This window comes from Megascapheus bottae, chromosome 1 (genome assembly GCF_031878675.1).
Source record: "Megascapheus bottae isolate mThoBot1 chromosome 1, mThoBot2.hap1, whole genome shotgun sequence".
Classification (NCBI taxonomy): domain Eukaryota; kingdom Metazoa; phylum Chordata; class Mammalia; order Rodentia; family Geomyidae; genus Megascapheus; species Megascapheus bottae.
This window is the reverse complement of record NC_143509.1, coordinates 3,885,736-3,903,647: the sequence shown is the minus strand read 5'-3', so window position 1 is coordinate 3,903,647 and position 17,912 is coordinate 3,885,736. Positions and strand designations below refer to the sequence as shown.

The 17,912-nt window shown below is 49.9% G+C and overlaps 1 protein-coding gene across 2 annotated transcripts in view; it reads right to left on the bottom strand.

Annotated features, from left to right (window-relative positions):
* Positions 1-17,912, bottom strand: part of Olfm2 (olfactomedin 2) — a 45,203-nt gene that overhangs the window by 4,309 nt on the left and 22,982 nt on the right. For both annotated transcript variants that reach the window (XM_090337016.1, XM_090337009.1), the window contains exons 2-3: positions 832-981; positions 241-387 (exon numbers count right to left, since the gene is read on the bottom strand). In XM_090337016.1, coding sequence (XP_090193142.1) covers positions 241-387; positions 832-840 — 156 coding nt within the window. In that variant the 5' untranslated portion in view covers positions 841-981. The remainder of the gene's footprint in view (positions 1-240; positions 388-831; positions 982-17,912) is intronic.

Sequence of the window (17,912 nt, the reverse complement as noted above, 5' to 3'; positions counted from 1 at the left end):
CTACTACCCCTTGAGCCTCAGCCCCGCTTCCAGTTTTCCAGTGGTTAATTGGAGATAAGAGTCTCATGGTCTTTAGTGTCCAGGCTGGCTTTGAACCACGATCCTCAGATCTCAGCCTCCTGAGCAGCTAGGAGGCAGACGGCAGCCACCGCACTGAGCTTCATCTGGGCATTTGGATGCTCCCACACTGTCACTCCTTTCCACAGACTGTCTCCATGGTTGTCTTGCCCTTCAACCCACCTGGAAGCTCTTGGCTGAGAGGGACCCGTCGGCGGCCCGCAGCCTGGCGTCCAGGCTACGCAGGAGACTCTCCATGCCTCGCACGTACTGCAAGTCCCTGTAGGTCCGAAGTTCAAGGACTTCCATGGACTGCGACACATTCTGGACCTGAGACAGAGGACCAGGTTTGATTCCTCAGTACCACATAAATAGAAAAAAAAAAGCCAGAAATGGTCCTGAGGCTCAGGTGGTAGAGCTCTAGCCTTGAGAAAGTCCAAGGACAGTGCTCAGGCCCTGAGCTCAAGCCCAGGACTGGGGAAAAAAAAAAGTTCAAACCTCACAACCGACAGAAAAAGAAAGTGGTGGAGGGGGCGGGCCTTGGGAAGGGGTAGGCATGGTGGTTCTTACCTCACAAGAGAATGGATTCTCAGGTAGTGAAATAAAGTGGGCAGAGGTCACTGAGTTATCAGACAGTTCTCATCCATGCAGATGGCTGGGTCTGCCCAAGTCCAGTTTAGACACAAGAGAAGGGGTAAGGTGGTGGGGGGGGGGGAGGCGGGGGGGGGGGGAGTTTGCCAGTCTTCCATAGGGGTTCATCTGGAAAGTTCTTACCTTCTCCATCAGCTGGCGCAGCTCCCGGCTCCGGCCATCTCGGGAGCAGGTGTTCTGGGCAGGAATCACAGCCGTGCAGATACATTTTCCATCAGGGGCTTGGGCCGAGGTATACAGCTGCCAGCCCTCCTCTGGGCTCTGGAAAAGAGTCTGTGGACAGAGATGTTGGGGAAAGGGGGGGGTCAGAGAGCGAGACTCCCCCGCGATCCTGCTGGGAAAAAAAGGCCGGGGTTGGTGGGGAATGGCTGGATCATGCATGGAAGGCCACCGCACGAGCCCAGTTCCCAGATGGTAAGACTGAGGGATTCCAGGGTGAAGGAGTGCAGCAAGGGACTGTGGGATTGCAGCCCCTCTGCAAGCCAGGAGTTCATTCTCTCACCCACACCTGCCCACAGGGAGTATGAGAAAGAGTGAGGGAGTGAATTTGACCAAGGGACACTGAATGATAGAACTATCGCAGTGAAACCTCTTTGTGCAACCTATATAGGCTAAAAATAAAGGACCATGGGGCCATGGCCTAGTGGTAGAGTGCTTGCCTAGCATGCACAAAGCCCTGGGTTCAATTCCTTGGAAGCACACACACAGAAAAAGCCGGAAGTAGTGCTGTGACTCAAGTGGCGGAGCAAAAGTGTTCAAGGACAGTGCCCAAGCCCCATGTTCAAGTCTCCAAGACTGGCAAAATAATAATAATAATAATAATAATAATAATAATAATAATGATAAATAATAAAAACAAAGGACCTTCTCAGGCATGCAACTTCAGGGGTCATTGGAATAAAAACCTAAAGAAGATTGAGCAAGAGACCATGTTGGTATCTCTAGGAGAGTCAGAGCAAAGACACTGAGGTAGGTTCATGTTTGGCGTAATGAGGAAGTATGGAGAAAGAGAGAGGAGGCGATCGGGCAGACACCACGGAGCTTTGTGCACTGTGGTGAGGTCTTTGCTCTGAATTGTGGAAGCCAAGGAAGATGCTAAGCAGAGGAGAGACAAGCCTTGACTTGGTTGCTTGCTGAGGGGGTGAGGAGAGGAGAGTTGCAACTGGGCCACAAATCCAAGATGACCTCCTGGGCTGAAGGCAAATGACCATACATATTGGCCATGAGATGGGAAATGGAAAATTCTGCTCCAATGTGAGATGCATTCTTATGGCCCTGGGAGACTTTCTGATAAAAACCACAAGTGTCATAAAACAGCAAAACACTGCAATGATTGATCTTTTTCTTTCTTTCTTTCTTTTTGCTCTTTCTTTTTCCCAGCAGTTTCTGATCACTCAGCTTAGGCCCTGCAGCAGACATCAAGACATCAGCCTAATCCTGGGAACTCCTTCTAGCACCCCACCTTTTCCCTCATCCCACTCAACATCTTCCTTGCTTTTCCTGAAGACGTATTGTGAGCTGATTAAGTACATGCTATCATTGCACAGATGAGCTCAACTGCTCCCCGCATTTATAAGAAAAAAAATAACCCATTCATAAACACCAGAGAAATGAGGAGTGACTCATTTTGTGTCTGTATTGCACCCTGAATGAATAGGGGGCACCCTCCTTTTTTTGTCAGTCCTGGGCTTGAACTCAGGGTCTGAGCACTGTCCTTATGCTTTCTCAAGGCTAGAGCTCTACCACTTGAGCCACAGAAACATTTCTGGCTTGTTTTTTCTATGTATGTGGTACTGGGGAATCAAACCCAGGTCTTCAAGCACTCTACCACTAGGTCAAACTCCAGGAAGCACACCACCCCCTTTCTTTTCTTTCTTTTTTTTTGTTGGTGGGTCACAGGGCTTGAATTTGGCCTGGGCGCTGTCCCTGAGCTCTTCAGCTCAAGGCTACCATCCTACCCTTGAGCCAAGCCCCACTTCCTGTTTTCTAGAGGTTAATTGGAGATAGGAGTCTCCGGTCCTTTGTTCCTGAGCTGGCTTTGAACCTTGATCCTCAGATCTCAGCCTCCTGAGTAGCTAGGATTACAGGTGTGAGTCACTGAGCCCAGATCCCCCCACCCCTTTCTTTTTTTAAGAGTCCATATGTACATCTGTCTGCCTGTCAATGAAGAAACTGCTAGGCTTCCTGAGCTAACCAGCATGGTCCCCTCTGCCTTTGCACTGGGTGGGAGTGACTTTTCCTTCCATGCTGTGTGGGCCCCGCAGGCTTGCCTGCCTGCCTGCCCCCAGGGAGAAATGTTTTTCTGTGGGTTAGTGTGTGTGTGTGTGTGTGTGTGTGTGTGTGTGTGTGTGTGTGTGTGTTGTGGGTGTTAGCAGGACTTGAACTCTGGACTTAGGCGCTATCTCTGAGCTCTTTCCCTCAAGGCTGGCACTCTACCACTTTGAGCCACAACCCCAGTTCTGGTTTTCTGGTGGCTCATTGGAGATGAGTCTCATGGACTTACCGGGCCAGGAGTTCGACCTAGTGTTTGCCTAGCATGCATGAAGACCCTGGTTCGATTCTCCCATACCACATACATAGGGAAAAAAAAAAAAAAAGCTGAAAATGGTGCTGAGGCTCAAGTGGTAGAGCTCGAGCCTCGAGAAAGCCCAAGGACAGCGCTCTGGCCCTGAGCTCAAGCTCCAGGACTGCCAAAAAAAACCAACAACGACAACAACAACAATGAAAACAGAGTCTCATGGACTTTCCTGCCCAAGCTGGCTTTGAACCACAATCCTCAGATCTCAGCCTCCTGAGTAGCTAGCATGACAGGCCTAAGTAACCAGTACCCAACTTCTAGTAATATTTGAACTCAGGGCCTGGACATTGCCAGGCAGGTGCCTGGCACTTGAACCACGCCTCCTACAGTGAGCCAGCCCCGCCACAGAGCACACCCATTCATAAAGAAATGTCTACGGTAAGGCCCCGCCCACCGCGGAACACGCCCCCACCGAGCCACGCCCCTCAACGGAACCATTCATCGCCGAGCCACGCCCACACGACAGAGCCACGCTCCATTCGTGAAACCACGCCCTCTCTGGCCACGCCCACAATTATGCCCCATTCGCCGCACTAAGCCCCGCCCCATCGCCCGGGCCACGCCCCCCAGAGAACCCAATAACAGAAACAAAATCAACAGAGGCTCAAGACTTCCCAGGCTTTGTCTGGCTGCCTCCCCAAGCAATTAGGACTGACTTTCCCCCTCTTCACCCCAAGATTCTCATTTCTGCAGAAACAAAGCAGCCAGGCCCAACACAATTAACATCTCCCAGCAAGGCCTTTGAAGTAAACAAGCCATTTTCTCCCTCACCCTATGCGAGGCTGAATTGGAAGAGGAGGATTTAAGCCGCACCAAGAGAAGGCTTCCGAAACGTCTCTTAAAATAATTGCCTGCGCTGGACACCCCCCACCCCCACCCCCAACCAGGCGAGTTCTTTGCAGCCCTAATTAAAAGCTTGGGCTTTGCCAAGACACTCAGCACGCTGCTGCGATTCTCCAGTTCTGCCCTGTGGATTCAGGTTCAAATGCACAGTCGAGTTCACGCCCCCGGGAGCGGCCCCGCCATGGTCGTAATGGAGTCTAAATGCTAGGATCCTTCTTGCCTGGGTCTAGCTTGCAATCCCAGTCTTTGAAGATCCAGCCCAGCAGACAGCCTGGCTCATCTGGCCACTCTCCTTGGTTGAATTCTGCCTCCAAATTGTAGTCATCGAGTCACAGGCTTGAAGAAGACTCTAGATTGTTCCCTTTGCTCATGGATGGCATCTCCTGCTCCCTGGAGTTTTCAAATCCCGTTGCCCCAAAGCCACAGCCCTAGTTAAGTACCGAGCTCCAAGGGCAGATCCAGGATGAACTCAGCCTGTGACACACAGAGAAGCTTTTCTCTGTGGAACTCCCTGCCTGCATCTTGGCTACCTGGGTGGGCTGGAGGTGTGGCTCTGTGGCAGAGCCCTTCGCCATATGTGCCAAGTCTTTGGAGAGAGAGGAGGAGGAGGAGAAGATGAAGAACCAGCATCAGCAGCTTGCTGGGTGCAGGAGTTATTTCTGGGTCCCCAGGGGGTAGCCATCCGGTGGCATCACTAGTTCTGAGGAGGAGGTGTCTAGAACACAGCAAGCAGCTGCCTCTTAATAAAATAAGGATGTTATTGAATTTGAGGCTGGGTAATTTAATCAGGAAGCAAAGGTGGCTTGGGACTTATATATTTATTTGGCCCTTGCTTTGTTCCAGAAAAGCATCTAAATGGTTTACAAGTATATGTAAAATACCAGAAGATGGCTCCAATTAAATATGAGAGCAAGGATTAGAGCTTTCTGGAGGGCAGACTGCCAGTCCCCCAGCCAAGGCGTTAAGATTTCTGTACTTGCATTTTTACCCAGCTGATCTAAGGCGAAGATTCCAGCTGATGGAAATGAAATGAACATATATCAGACAGTTACAAAGGTGCTCATTAGAATGCTGTTTAAAAAGGCAGAGCTCAAGTTTCCCCTCCAATTATCTGACAATAGGAGGACTTTACATTTTAGGATGTAACCACAGCGTGGAATATTATGCGGTCATTAAAAAGGAAGGATCTAGCGGGCCACTTGGAGCTTTTTTGTGTGTGTGTGCCAGTCTTGGGGACTGAACTTAGGACCTGAGCACTGTCCTTGGGCTTTCCTCAAGGCCAGAGCTCCACCACTTGAGCCACAGCACCACTTCTGGCTTTTCTATATGTGTGGTACCAAGGAATTGAACCCCGGTCTTCATGCATGCTAGGCAAGGACTATTCCACTGGGCCAAACTCCTGGCCCCGAGCTCACTCTTCTAATCGTAACTGCTAAGAGGCTGAGATGGAAGATCGAGGTTCAAAGCCAATTAGGGAAGGAATATTCCTGAGATTCTTATTTCCAATTAACCACCAAAAGGTCAGAAGTCGAGGTATGGCTCAAGTGGTAGAGTCCTAGCCGAGAAAGAGAGAGAGAGAGAGAGAGAGAGAGAGAGAGAGGAAACTGACAGTCCACCCATAGGTCCTGAGTTCAAACCCCAGAACTGGCATATATACAAATACAAGTAGAGCTGTGATTCAGGTGGTAGAACTCCATCCTTCAGTAAAAAGGCTCAGTGAGTGTGTGAGTTCAAGCCTCATTACAACACCCAATCCCCCTAAAAAAAAAAGTCAGGGGCTGGGAGTTTGGCCTAGTGGTAGAGTGCTTGCCTAGCATGCACAAAGACCCGGGTTCAATTCCTCAGTACCACATACATAGAAAAAAGCCAGAAGTGGTGCTGAGGCTCAAGTGGTAGAGCTCTAGCCTTGTGCTAAAGAGTTCAGAAACAACACCTAGGCCCTTAGTTCAAGCCCCCAGATGGAAAGAAAGAGAAAAAAAGAGGGAGGGAGAGAGAGAAAGGAAGGAAGAAGATAAAGAAAAAAAGACCCTCATCCTTTCAAATCCAGCCCATAAACATATGGTTGGACTAGAAATTTGGCTTGGTGATTCTTCACATCTAATTCAAAAGGAGAAAGCTGGTCATTTATGCAGTTCCAGCATCCTGAAACCCCAAGCACCAGATGCTCAGGAAAAGGCTGGACTATTTTGAGTGCTGAGAACAGGGAAAGTTTCTCCCACGACCCTCCCAAAATGGATTCAGTGTGCTTTTCACCCCGCCATCCTTCCTTTACGAGAGAAACCACTCCGTTCCTGGGAGTGTCTCTTACTCCTGTTTGGGTAGAGTAGAGCTGACAGTTATGTGAAGGGTCCTGGGGTCAGGTTGCCTAAATGTATGTCAGTTTTTCACTTGGGCAATACCGTGTGACCCAGGTACAATTGCTTCACCTCTCTGTGTCTTCCTATGTACAACAAAGCCATCAATTGTCCCCTTCTCACAGCACTACCAAGAGGACGCAAGAAACTGAAGATGAAAAAAGTTTGCTGGGTACCTGTGGCTCAGGGCCTGTCATCCTAGCTTCTTTAGGAGGTTGAGATTTGAGGACTGGCGTTCAAAGGCCTGGGCAGGAAAGTGAGTGAGACACTTAGCTCCAATTTCTGCCTCAGGCTGGCTTTGAACTGCGATCCCCAAAGCTCAGCCTCCTGAGTAGCTAGGATGACAGGCTTGACGGGCCTCTGACTCTACAGTTCACGTTGCCTTCCTGCTCCTGGCAGTCCCTTTTCCTCTTCCATCTCCTAGTCATGCCTGAGGCTGGTCTCTGGCCCTGACAGGAAGTAGCTCCGGGGTGGAAAACTTCCATCTGCTCTGCAGATAATTCAAGCCTTGATGGGTGTTGGTTGACTGCCTCAGCATTGGTAGCGGGATTATACCAAGCTTTCTCTCTTGACACCTGGCTGGCTTCCTTCCTCTGGTACCAGACAGGCGCTACCAGCTTCATGTCCCCAATGGCCCATGGCAAAGGGCTGTGATGAGAAATCAGGACATGACAAGGCTGGCCACATCCCTGTAGGAGGCTGAGATCACAGCCGGCCGCTCTGGTCAGTCCCCGAGGTGCTGGCACAGTGTCCCTGAGCCATCAGCCTGACAGGCCTTAAATAAGACATCAGCTCCTCCACACAGACTGAGGAAGCAGACTGGTTGGGGCCTCCTGCAGCCTGAGAGGCCCCGGCTTTGCCTGAAAGAGCTGAGGCAGGGAGGAATACTGGAAGTTCATTTATTTATTCCTTCACATTCACCTAGCCCCTGTCCAGTCATCATCTACTTATCCATTGTCCATCCATCCATCCATCCATCCATCCATCTACCCCGCTGCCAAATTCGTTCACCTATCCCTCTGTCTGTCTACCCATCTATTTATTCATCCCTCTGTCAATACATCCATTCAGTCATGAATCCATCCATTCATTTATTCATCTATCTATCCATCACCCATCCATTTTTTTTCCAGTCCTGGGGCTTGAACATCAAGATCTGGACACTGTCCTTGAGCAATCTCAAGACTCGTGCTCTACCACTTGAGCCACAGCACCATTTCGGGCTTTTCCTTTATATAGGGTACTGAGGAATCGAACTCAGGGCTTTGTGTGTGCTCCACAAACACTCTACCACTAGGCCACACTCCTGGCCTCCAGCTCCCATCCATTTATCTACCTATCCATCCATCCATTCTCCCATCCATTCATGTATCTACCTACCTATTCATTAACTCATTTATCTATCTACCCCATATCTCCACTCATCCATCCATTCGTTCATCTACCACTCATTAATTTATTCATCTATCTATCCACCCCCTGTCCATTAATCCACTTACCCATCCATCTAACCATCCACCTATCCATCTATGCAGTTAGTAAGCCAGTCACTTTTCCATCCACTTGCTCATTCATTCATTCATCCATCCATCCACTCATTTATACAGCTCTACAGACAAACTGAAGCTATCTGGCCCTGAGATTGCATCCAGGCTGGCAGCTGAATGTAGCCTCTTAGGCTCAGAGCCATGATGTCTTAGTAGAAGTCTCCCAGCTCTAGTGGAGGTCAGACTTCACGTTCAAGGCTCTGACATCATGGTACCCCCAGCCCCAAGGAAACAGATTTCCTTGGAACAGAAGGGAAGAAACTAGGTTTGACTGACTTCTCTTCAGACCATAGAAAATGTGGAGAAGGCTGGCTTGGTACAAGAATTTTATATACCAGGTGCTGCTGTCATCCTAGCTACTCAGAAGAATGAGACCTGAGGCTAGTGGTTTGAAGCCAGCCTGAGCAGGAAAGTCCAAAGAAGCTGGAAGTGGAGCTGTGGCTCAAAGGAGCGTGCCCAGGCCATGAGTTTAAGCCCCAGGAACCACACCAAAGATAGGACTAGCACACAAGTACCCACTGAGTCACAAGACACCTTTCCTAACCACACCTAGAACCTGTACCATTTCAGCACTATGGTAAACTGATTTTGGAATTTTAGGCTGGCCAGAAAATCACACCGATAATACAGGCAGCCCTCTCACGCTGCAACCCCATCATTCCCCGTCGCCAAGATGTTATGTAAATCCAGCTCTTCATCACAACTGCAATCCCAGCATTGTCACTAACTCCATGCAGACGTTTTTCAAGTCTCCCCATTTTTCCCACTTCTGTCCTTTTTCTGGTCCAGGATCCCACGCATTGAGTCATCAAGTCCCCTTAGTCGTCTGGTCTGTGACAGTTTCTTGGTTTATTTCATGACCTTGACGGCTTTTCCTTTGTTCCCCCCCCACATACACACCATCGGTCATGGGGGGGGGACTTGAACTCAGGGTCTAAGAGCTGTCCCTGAGGTTTATCTGCTCAAGGGTAGCTCTCTACCACTTTGAGCCACTGCATCACATCGATTTTGTTGTGATTCATTGCTCAGAGGAGTCTCAGGGACTTTCCTGCGTGAAGCTGGCTTTGAACCGCGCTCCTCAGATCTCAGCCTCCTGAGTAGCTAGGATGACAGGCGAGAGCCATCACCGCTGCCATGTATAATTCTGACAAGTCTTGAGGACTGCTAGTCAAAAAGATTTTGTAGAATGTCCCACTGGCTTTATTTATGTATTTATTTACTCATGTATTGGTTGTGCTGGGGATGGAACCCAGGGTTCTACCACTAAGCCACACCCCCAGCACCTCGTCATTGGCTTTTGACTTGGGGGCGTGGCTCTGGGATCTGGGGCGGGTCTTCCTAGGAGAGTCCTAGCTTTACCTTGAGTGGCTCAGCACCGTGATCAGGGGGCGTGGCTATGCGTGTGGGTGTGGCTCTGTAATAGGGGCGTGGCTCCACTCTAACAAAGGCCTGGCTCTGTGGTGGGGGCGTGGCTCCGTGGTGGGGGCGTGGCCCGGGCATGGGGGCGTGGCCTCATGGCAGATGGCCTAGTCTACCATTCTTTCAGTAACTCTAGGTTCCATCCCCAGCACTGCAGGGAAAAAAAAAAAAAAAAAAAAAAAAACAGAAAAACCCACAAGGATGGAGGACAGCACCTGGATCCCCAAATCCCCCCTTAGCGGGAAGCCCACCTCTAGGCCGTAGGAGCTGCTCAGGGAGCCAATTCCCTGGTAGATGGATGAATGAACTGCAATCATTTAGTTCATCCAGCTCGCCTGGCTTTGTTCTCAAGGCCTGCCTGCCAGAGGCTAGATCTAGCAAACTTCCCAGAGACATAAAAGGGCTTCTCCCGTCACAGAGATTTGGTCTTGATCCTGCCTTTGTAGACATCAAGGATTCATTTCTTAAATAGTTAGCGGCTTTTGAACCAAAGACAAGCGGCTCCATTCACATCAGACGGCTCCTTTTTCAAGGCAAGGGAGGGAGTGCTTCCTAACACTGCGTCCTCCCTCTCAGACCTGTCTCTTGATTTCAGGGCTTGTTCCTCCCAGACTTGCAGGCCCCTGGCAGGAGGGGCAGGAGGGGGGGGCGGTCAGCTGGAGTGAAGGTTCTGGAATGATCCACACACTCTGATGTCCTCTGTCACAGCCCCTGGGCTGTATAACAACCAGGCCAAGTGGCCCAGACAGAGTGAGTTCCCCAGAGCTGGAGATAGAGATAAATCACCAGCTTGAAGTCACATCTTGCTAATGGTCTCCTAGTTGCTACCAGGACAGAAAAACCCTGTGTTTAAGGACACAGAGCTTCCCCCCATCCCTTTCTAACACCAGTGGCACTGAATCAGGGATTCCCTCCCTGCAGCGCTAAAGGCCTTTGTTTTTTCCTCCCCCCTCCACAGGGAGGGAAAAGAAGAAGAATGCCCCGGTAAAAATCACTGCAGTCTGTGCGGATGGAAGACACCCATCCAGGTTTAATCTCTCTCGCCTGAAGTTTGTCAGAAGTAAAAATGAGCCTAGGCGAGCTTTTGAGACACTATACTGTGACTTACAGGAATTCAATTTCCAGCTGGGCTATAAATCCGGGCCAGGGGTGGGGGCTGGGCCGGGCCGGGCTCGCAGAGGCTGGGGATGGATTTCTGAAATCAATCCGGCAGTGTGTGGAGAAGGTCGTCAAGGGGGAGATTAATCTTCGGGAGCTGCCTGAAGCGTTTTGTGTCCAAAGCTTGGGACATGGCTACACAAAATGGAGGTGTTAGCTGCCAGTACCCCAGAGCCGATGAGCAGGGATAGGGTGGGGGGGACAAGAAGGGAGGCAGGAGGGAGAGATCGACCTAAGAGTCAATAACTCAACGACAACCAGGTGTCAGCTCTGCCTCGATCCAGCGGCCAAGGACACCTTCCTGTTAAGTCCAATGAGCCTTCCACCCCTCCGGGTAGTAGCTGCCTATCTCCTGACTCTCCTGCTGTTCATGCATGCCAGGGTTCCAACGAAATGAGTCTAAAGGCATTTCTTTCCGTCTCGCCATCCTAAGCTGATTCTGGACTAGGGTCTCTTGGATTTAAGTCTGAGCTGTGCTGTGTGACCTTGGGTTAGTGACTTAACCAGTCTGTGCTGTAAGGGGATGCGAAGAGTGATGATCAAGCCAGCCCTGGCGGCTCATGCCATCAGAAGATTGAGATCTGAGGATTGTGGATGGTGGTTTGAAGCCAGCCTGGGCAGGAAAGTTCAAGAGACTTTTTTTTTTTTTTTTTTTTTTGGTCAGTCCTGGGGCATGAACTCAGGACCTGACTGTCCTTGGCCTTTCTCAAGACTAGTGCTTTACCACTTGAGCCACAGCACCACTTCCAGCCTTTTCTGTGTATGTGGTACTGAGGAATCGAACCCAGGTCTTGGCACAGGATAGGCAAGCACTTTATCAAAGTCCTGGCCCCGAAGAGACTCTTATCTTCAATGAACCATTAGCAAAATGCAAATGGATGGGCTAGGATAAGGCTTAATGGTAGAATGCTTGCATAGCATGCACGAAGCCCTGGGTTCCTTGCCTCACTTCCACATTAATAGAAAAAGCTGAAACTGGTGCTGTGGTAAACGTGGTAGAGTGCTAGTGTTGAGCAAAAGAAGCTCAGGTACAGTTCCCAGGCCCTTAGTTCAAGCCCCATGACCAACAAAAAGAAAAGAAAGGTGATATATTAAAATGGTTTCAATGAGCCAGGAGTGTGGCCTAGTGGTAGAGTGCTTGCCTAGCATGCACGAAGACCCAGATTCAATTCCTCGGTACCACATATATAGAAAAAAGCCGGAAGTGGTGCTGAGGCTCAAGTGGTAGAGCTCTAGCCTAGGACTGGTAAAAAAGAAAAAAAAAAAATGGTTTCAAGCTGTATGCCAGTGGCTCACACCTGCATGCTACTCAGAAATGTTACATCAGAAGGTCACAATTCAAAGGTAGCCTGGGCAGGAAAGAATATGAGACTCTTTTCCCCAATTAACCATCAAAAGAAAAAAAAAAGCCAGAATTTGGAGCTGTGGATCAAATAGTAGAACACTAGCCTTTAACAAATAAGTTCAGGGACAGTACCCAGGCTCTGAGTTTAAGCCCCAGGACTGGCACAAATACATAAAATAGGAACTGTCTTCACTTCTCCAGGTTTGGTGGCTGCATGCCTGGCAAGCTGAAATAGGAGTTTGAGGCCAGCAGGGCACCAGTGGTTTATGCTTGTAATTCTACCTACTCAACAGGCTGAGATAAGAGGATCTCTTGGTTTGAAGCCAGCCTGGGCAGGAGAGTCAACGTAAGACTCTTATTTCCACTTACTCACTCAAAAACCAGAAGTGGAGCTGTGTGTGGCTCAAAGTAGAAGAGTGCTAGCCTTGGGCAAAAGCGCTCAGGAACAGCATCCAGGCCCTGAGTTCAAGCCCCACAACTGACAAAACAAAGTTCGAGGCCTTTCTCTTGAATTTGCAGATGGCTGTCTTTGTCTCTTTGTCTTCCCATGAAACTCCCTTGGGTGTGTGCCTGTGGCAGGTTCCTCGTATAAATATGCAATATTCACACGGCACCGCACACCCTCCTGTGAACTATTCTGGTCTCTAGATGGTGGAGAACCACCCCCCACAATGTGAACACAGAATCATTTGTTGTGCTGTGTAGTTAAGGGACCAGAGCAGAAAATAGCCCATGGTTCAGGAAGAAGTGACTCAGTACACAGATCACAGGCTGGAGGGACCCAGGGGTCCTGTGAAAGGACAGGAGGTGACAGCGGGGAGTTCGGGGTTCACCCCCACATCACTCATTCACGTAGCTTCAGTGAAGGGATTGAGAAGACCAATAAATTCAAGCTGAGCTTTTTGGAAATGTTTTTGAATTATTCCCCTCCCTCCATTTCTTGTATTCCTAGTTCTGGGGCATTGTCGTTGTGCTTTTGTGTTCAAGGCAGGCATTCTACCACTTGAACTACAGCTCAGCTTAATTGGAGATGAGTCTCATGGACTTTTTACGGTCCAGCTAGCTTGGAACTGCGATCCTCGGATCTCAGCCTTCTAAGTAGTTGGAATTATAGACACATGCCACAAATGTGTTTTGTTCTCGTTGGCTGTGGAGCTTGAACTCATGGCCTGGGCACTATCCCCGGGCTTCTTTTGTTCAAGGCAAGCGACTTGAGCCACAGTACCACTTCCAGCTTTTTCTGTGCATATGGTACAGAGGAATGGAACCCAAAACTTCATGCATGCTAGACAAACACTCTACCACTAAGCCACATTCCCAGCCCCAGCTGGGAATAATAATTTTTTTTCCCCCTGTATATATGCTATCAAGGAATCAGAGTTTCATGCATGCTAGGCAAGTACCCTACCACTAGGCTACACTCCTAGTCCTGTTTGGTTTTGGCTTTTGAGACAAGGTCTGCCTATGTAATATCCAAGCCAACTTGAGTTTCAGTCTTCCTGCATCTGCCTCCCTAGCTCTGGAATTAGAGACATGCACCCCCAACCTCAGCCCTGATCTGTTTTTTTGTTTTTGTTTTGGTGTGTGTGGGGGGGGGGCAGTAATGGGACTTGAACTCTGGGCCTGAGTGTTGTCCCTAAGCTCTTCAGCTCAAGGCTACCTCCCTACCCCTGAGCCACAGCCCCACTTCAGGTTTTCTAAGGATTAATTGGAGATAAGAGTCATCTTTTGTGCTGGGCTGGCTTTGAACCTTGATCCTCAGATCTCAGCTTCCTGAGTAGCTAGGATTACAGGCATAAGCCATCGCACCTGGCTTGTTCTGATCATTTTTGATATATAGTTGGTTAAATCTGCACACACACACACACACACACACACACACACACACACACGCACATTGACACACAATTGTACCTTTTTTAAGACTTCCTGCTTTAGGCCAGGAGGCATGGCTCTAGTAATAACAGAGAAAGCACCTTGCCTGTGTGAGGTCCTGGGTTCAAATTCTGGTACAGTAAAACACAAACTCTCTCCAAATACCCTCACATTCAGGGTATTGGGAGTTTAAACCTCCATATATAGGGGGAAAACAATTCAGTCCAGAACCATCGATGAAGGATAGCAGAAAAGTCCACTGAGGCTGGCTGGCAGAAGGAATGGGCTCTGCTAGTCCTTTAGATTAATCCCCCACCACCTCCCCCTCTCCCCAGGGCCTTCAAAGAGATGTTTCTGGAAGACAGATTCCCAGCTGTGAGGCAGGTCCCCCTGTTTGGAGGGGAGGGGACAAGGTGGCTCTCTGGGTCACAGGATCTACTGTGAGCCAGAATGGCCTGCTTGCTGGGAAATTGATTCTCCCTCCCCCCCCACCTAAGCAGGGAGGGCTGCCTCAAGCCAAAGCTGCAGGGAAAGGTCATGGCCCCTCTTCTCTCTCCTCTGCATCCGGAAAAGAGCCAGTAGAACTAGGCAGAGGGTCTGTCATTGTCTTGCCAGGTGGCCAGGCCCGGAAGGGCCTGCAATCAGCAGGCATTGTGACCAGCAGCACAGCCACCTGTGTCCCTCCCATTTCAAGTGTCACCTCCAAGCCCCTGCATTGAGCAGAGACAGCAGATGGTAATGGTGATCACCCGCGTCCAGGTGCCTGGCACCTTCCATAGTGGGCATACAAGGACCTGGCAGTGCCAGCCTCTAGACGGATGCCAAGAGGCAAAGGAGAAATAAACATCAGGCTGAAGTAAAATGAAGGCTGGGACGGCAAGATGGGCTCCAGGAAAGAAAGGATATCTGTGTGTGTGTGTGTGTGTGTGTGTGTGTGTGTGTGTGTGTGAGCTTCTTTTTTTTTCCCCTCCTCAGAACTAGTGCTCTATCACTTGAGCCACATCCCTCCATCTGGCTTTTGGGTAGCTAACTGGAAGGAAGAGTCTCACAGACTTCTTGCCCTGGTTTGGCTTCGAACCACTGTCCTCCAGATCTCAGCGTCCTGTGTAGCTAGGATTACAGGGAGAGCTACTGACGCCCGACCTGATCAACAACATCTTTATGACAAGAAACTACAATCGACCCCTAAAGAACCACAGCACCAACAGACCACCCGAATGAGGACAATACCTATAATGATAAGGCCGCACCCCAAAACTAGAGACACCGTCTCTTGAGAACCAGATTGCTCTCCTCAGGTAATGACGTGTTATCAACTTCCACCCGCTTCTGCCTCCACTTAAACCTAACGCTCAACTCATGCCTGTACCCCAGAGATGGCTGAAGATGAACGAAGGTGCCAGGTTGGATGGTCTCGAGGAAAGACTTCACCACAAAGCCAAAAGGTTGCAGATGTGAAAAGGCAGAAGCTATCAAGGTATCAAGCTGTCAAGGGTAGCTGGGGGAAGGAAGAGCCAGAAACTGGGGACACCAAGACAGAAAACACCGGTGTGAGAGATGAAGCAGATGAGGTCACTGGACTGGAGCTAAGAGCTAAGCAGAAAAATGTCTTGACTCCTCTCCAAACTCCCACTGCAGCCTCTCATTGGCTGAATCCAGCAGGAGGTCAGTGAGCCAAGCTTTCTGGGAAATGTAGTTTTTGGATGTGTGCCAGTCGCAGAGCTGGGCTCAGGGTTTCGGTGCTGTCTTTGGGCTTTTTTTTTTCCTCCTGGCTTTTTGCTGGTTCATTGGAGATGAGTCTCACAGACATTCCTGTCTGGGTTGGCTTTGAACCTCTGGTCTCAGCCTCCTGGGTAGCTAGGATTACAGGCATAAGCCACAGGCGCCTGGCTGGAAATGTAGTTTTCATGATCTCCTGTTCTAGAATAAAGTGGAACCAGGAAAAGGAGGAGAGAGGAGACCCCTAAGTGACCAGCCTCCAGGACTCAGGGCCCAGGTTCCCTCTCTCTGAAGTTTGCTCAGCTGTCTGCTTACAGGACATTTGCTGGGATCCACTGTCCCATTCCAGCTATGCAATGAAATGGTGGGGATAATGTCTGCAGTAAAGGGCTGAGCTGAAAAACCACCTCCTCGGGGAAGCCATCCATGATTGCATTTTAAAACAGCTCTACCCAGGTCCCATCAACCTGTAGCACACTTGTCACAACAGAAGGCGTATTATGACAATCGTTGGGTGACTTATGGGTGTGATCATTTGCATGTGGTTTGGCTTTAAAGGGCTCATTGTATTGAACGCGTGGCTGTGTGAGGAGCTGATGGGACTTTTAAGAGTTGGGGCTAAGGGAGAAATTATTGGGGTTAATGGGGGAATTCCCCTGGTTAATTCTTTCCAGAAGGCTGTCATGAAGAAGTAAGCCTACCCGCGCTCTACCACGCTGCCAGTGAGCCAGGCCCAGTCACAAGCCACACCCCCGGACTTAGCCACGCCCTTCCCCATTGATCTACGTCGCATAGACAAGCCCCGCCCCGCGGCCCCGCCTACCAACAAGCCACGCCCCCATCCCCACACTTTCCAGTTCCAGAGCCAACTTTAGCACATGGTGGGACAGAGCAAGCAGGTGAAAAGAATGAATGGAGGAGTCCAGTGTGGTATGACGCCCAGGCTGGCCTAGAACTCATAATCCTCCTGCCTCAGCCTCCCAAATGTTGGGGTGACAGGCAGGCACCATGGCTTATTTTTTTTTCTTCTCTTTATAAACCATCCAGCCTCAGGTAATGTGTTACAGGAACACAGCACGAAGACTTTCTTCTCTCATTCTGTTCTCAGTGTGTGTGTGTGTGTGTGTGCCAGTCCCGGGGCTTGAACTCAGGGCCTGGGCCTTGTCCCTTAGCTTTTCTCCTCAAGGTTGGCATTCTACCACTTGAGCCAGAGCTCCCCTTCTACCATAGGCCTGTTATTTATAGATGGATCTTGGTTCATAAATTCCAAATGCTTTTTTTTTTATCTGCTTCACTGCCAGGCCCTTATACATATTCATGAGGTTGCTGCCTGGGAACATTTGAGCTGAGAGAGAGGAGTGGGCTGGCAGAGGGGTGGGGGGAAGCAGAGAGTCCCTGGGGGAAGGGGAGGCCTGGGGTCTGTGTGGATTGCTCCCTGGGATTCCCCCTTCACTTTCAGCTGTCCTGGCAGGAAGGGGAAAGACAACATCCTTGAGGCCATGGTCCAATCCCCCCCACACTGTGGAAAAACACTGCCACTCATTTGAGCCCAGGGCAGGCGCTGTTCCCTAGCTGCAGCTCTCGCTCTGCGTGGAAACTGGACACCCTGGGACCTGCCCAGGACAAGGAGGAATGGTGTGGGGGGAGGTTGATAGAAGAAGGTATTTGTGGTTTGGTCCTCATCCCCAAAATAAACAGAAGCAAAGGATTGGGCCCTATGGAGCAGACTGTGTGTGCATGTGTGTGTGCATGTGTTCTCCAAGTAAGACACAGCAGTACTGAGTGAAACTGTTGATAAATTTTCCAATTCCTCTGCGTGTGTGTGTGTGTGTGTTACTTGGATTTGAACTCAAAGCCTCCTGCTTGCCAAGCCTCCTATCCTCCCCCCCACAGGCCTTTTAGGGGGCTGGAATTACAAGTACACATCATTTTATTTATTGTCAGTCATGGGGCTTGAACGCAAGGCCTGGGTGCTCTTTCACTCAAGGCTAACGTTCTACCATTCTGAGCCACAGTGCCATTTCTGGTTTTCTGGTGGTTGATTTGAAGCAGGAGTCTCATGGACTTTCCTACCCAGGCTGGCACTGAACCAGGATCCTCACATCTCAGCATCCTGAGTGGTTAGGATGCCAGATGTGAGCCATCCGTGCCAGGCTGGTCTTGTCTATCTAAAGTTTAAGCCAAACCTGGCCAACTCCCTCCAGTTCTGATCCACACAGACCTTGGATTTGACCCTGTGTCTTTCCTCAAACCCAAACCAGTCTGGTCTACCCAGGATTGGGTTTGATCTTGGTCTGGTTCCTTCTCAACCAAAGAGTATGCAACACCCTTGGGGATGCATTTCTGTTTGGTCCTAAGGCTTGGAA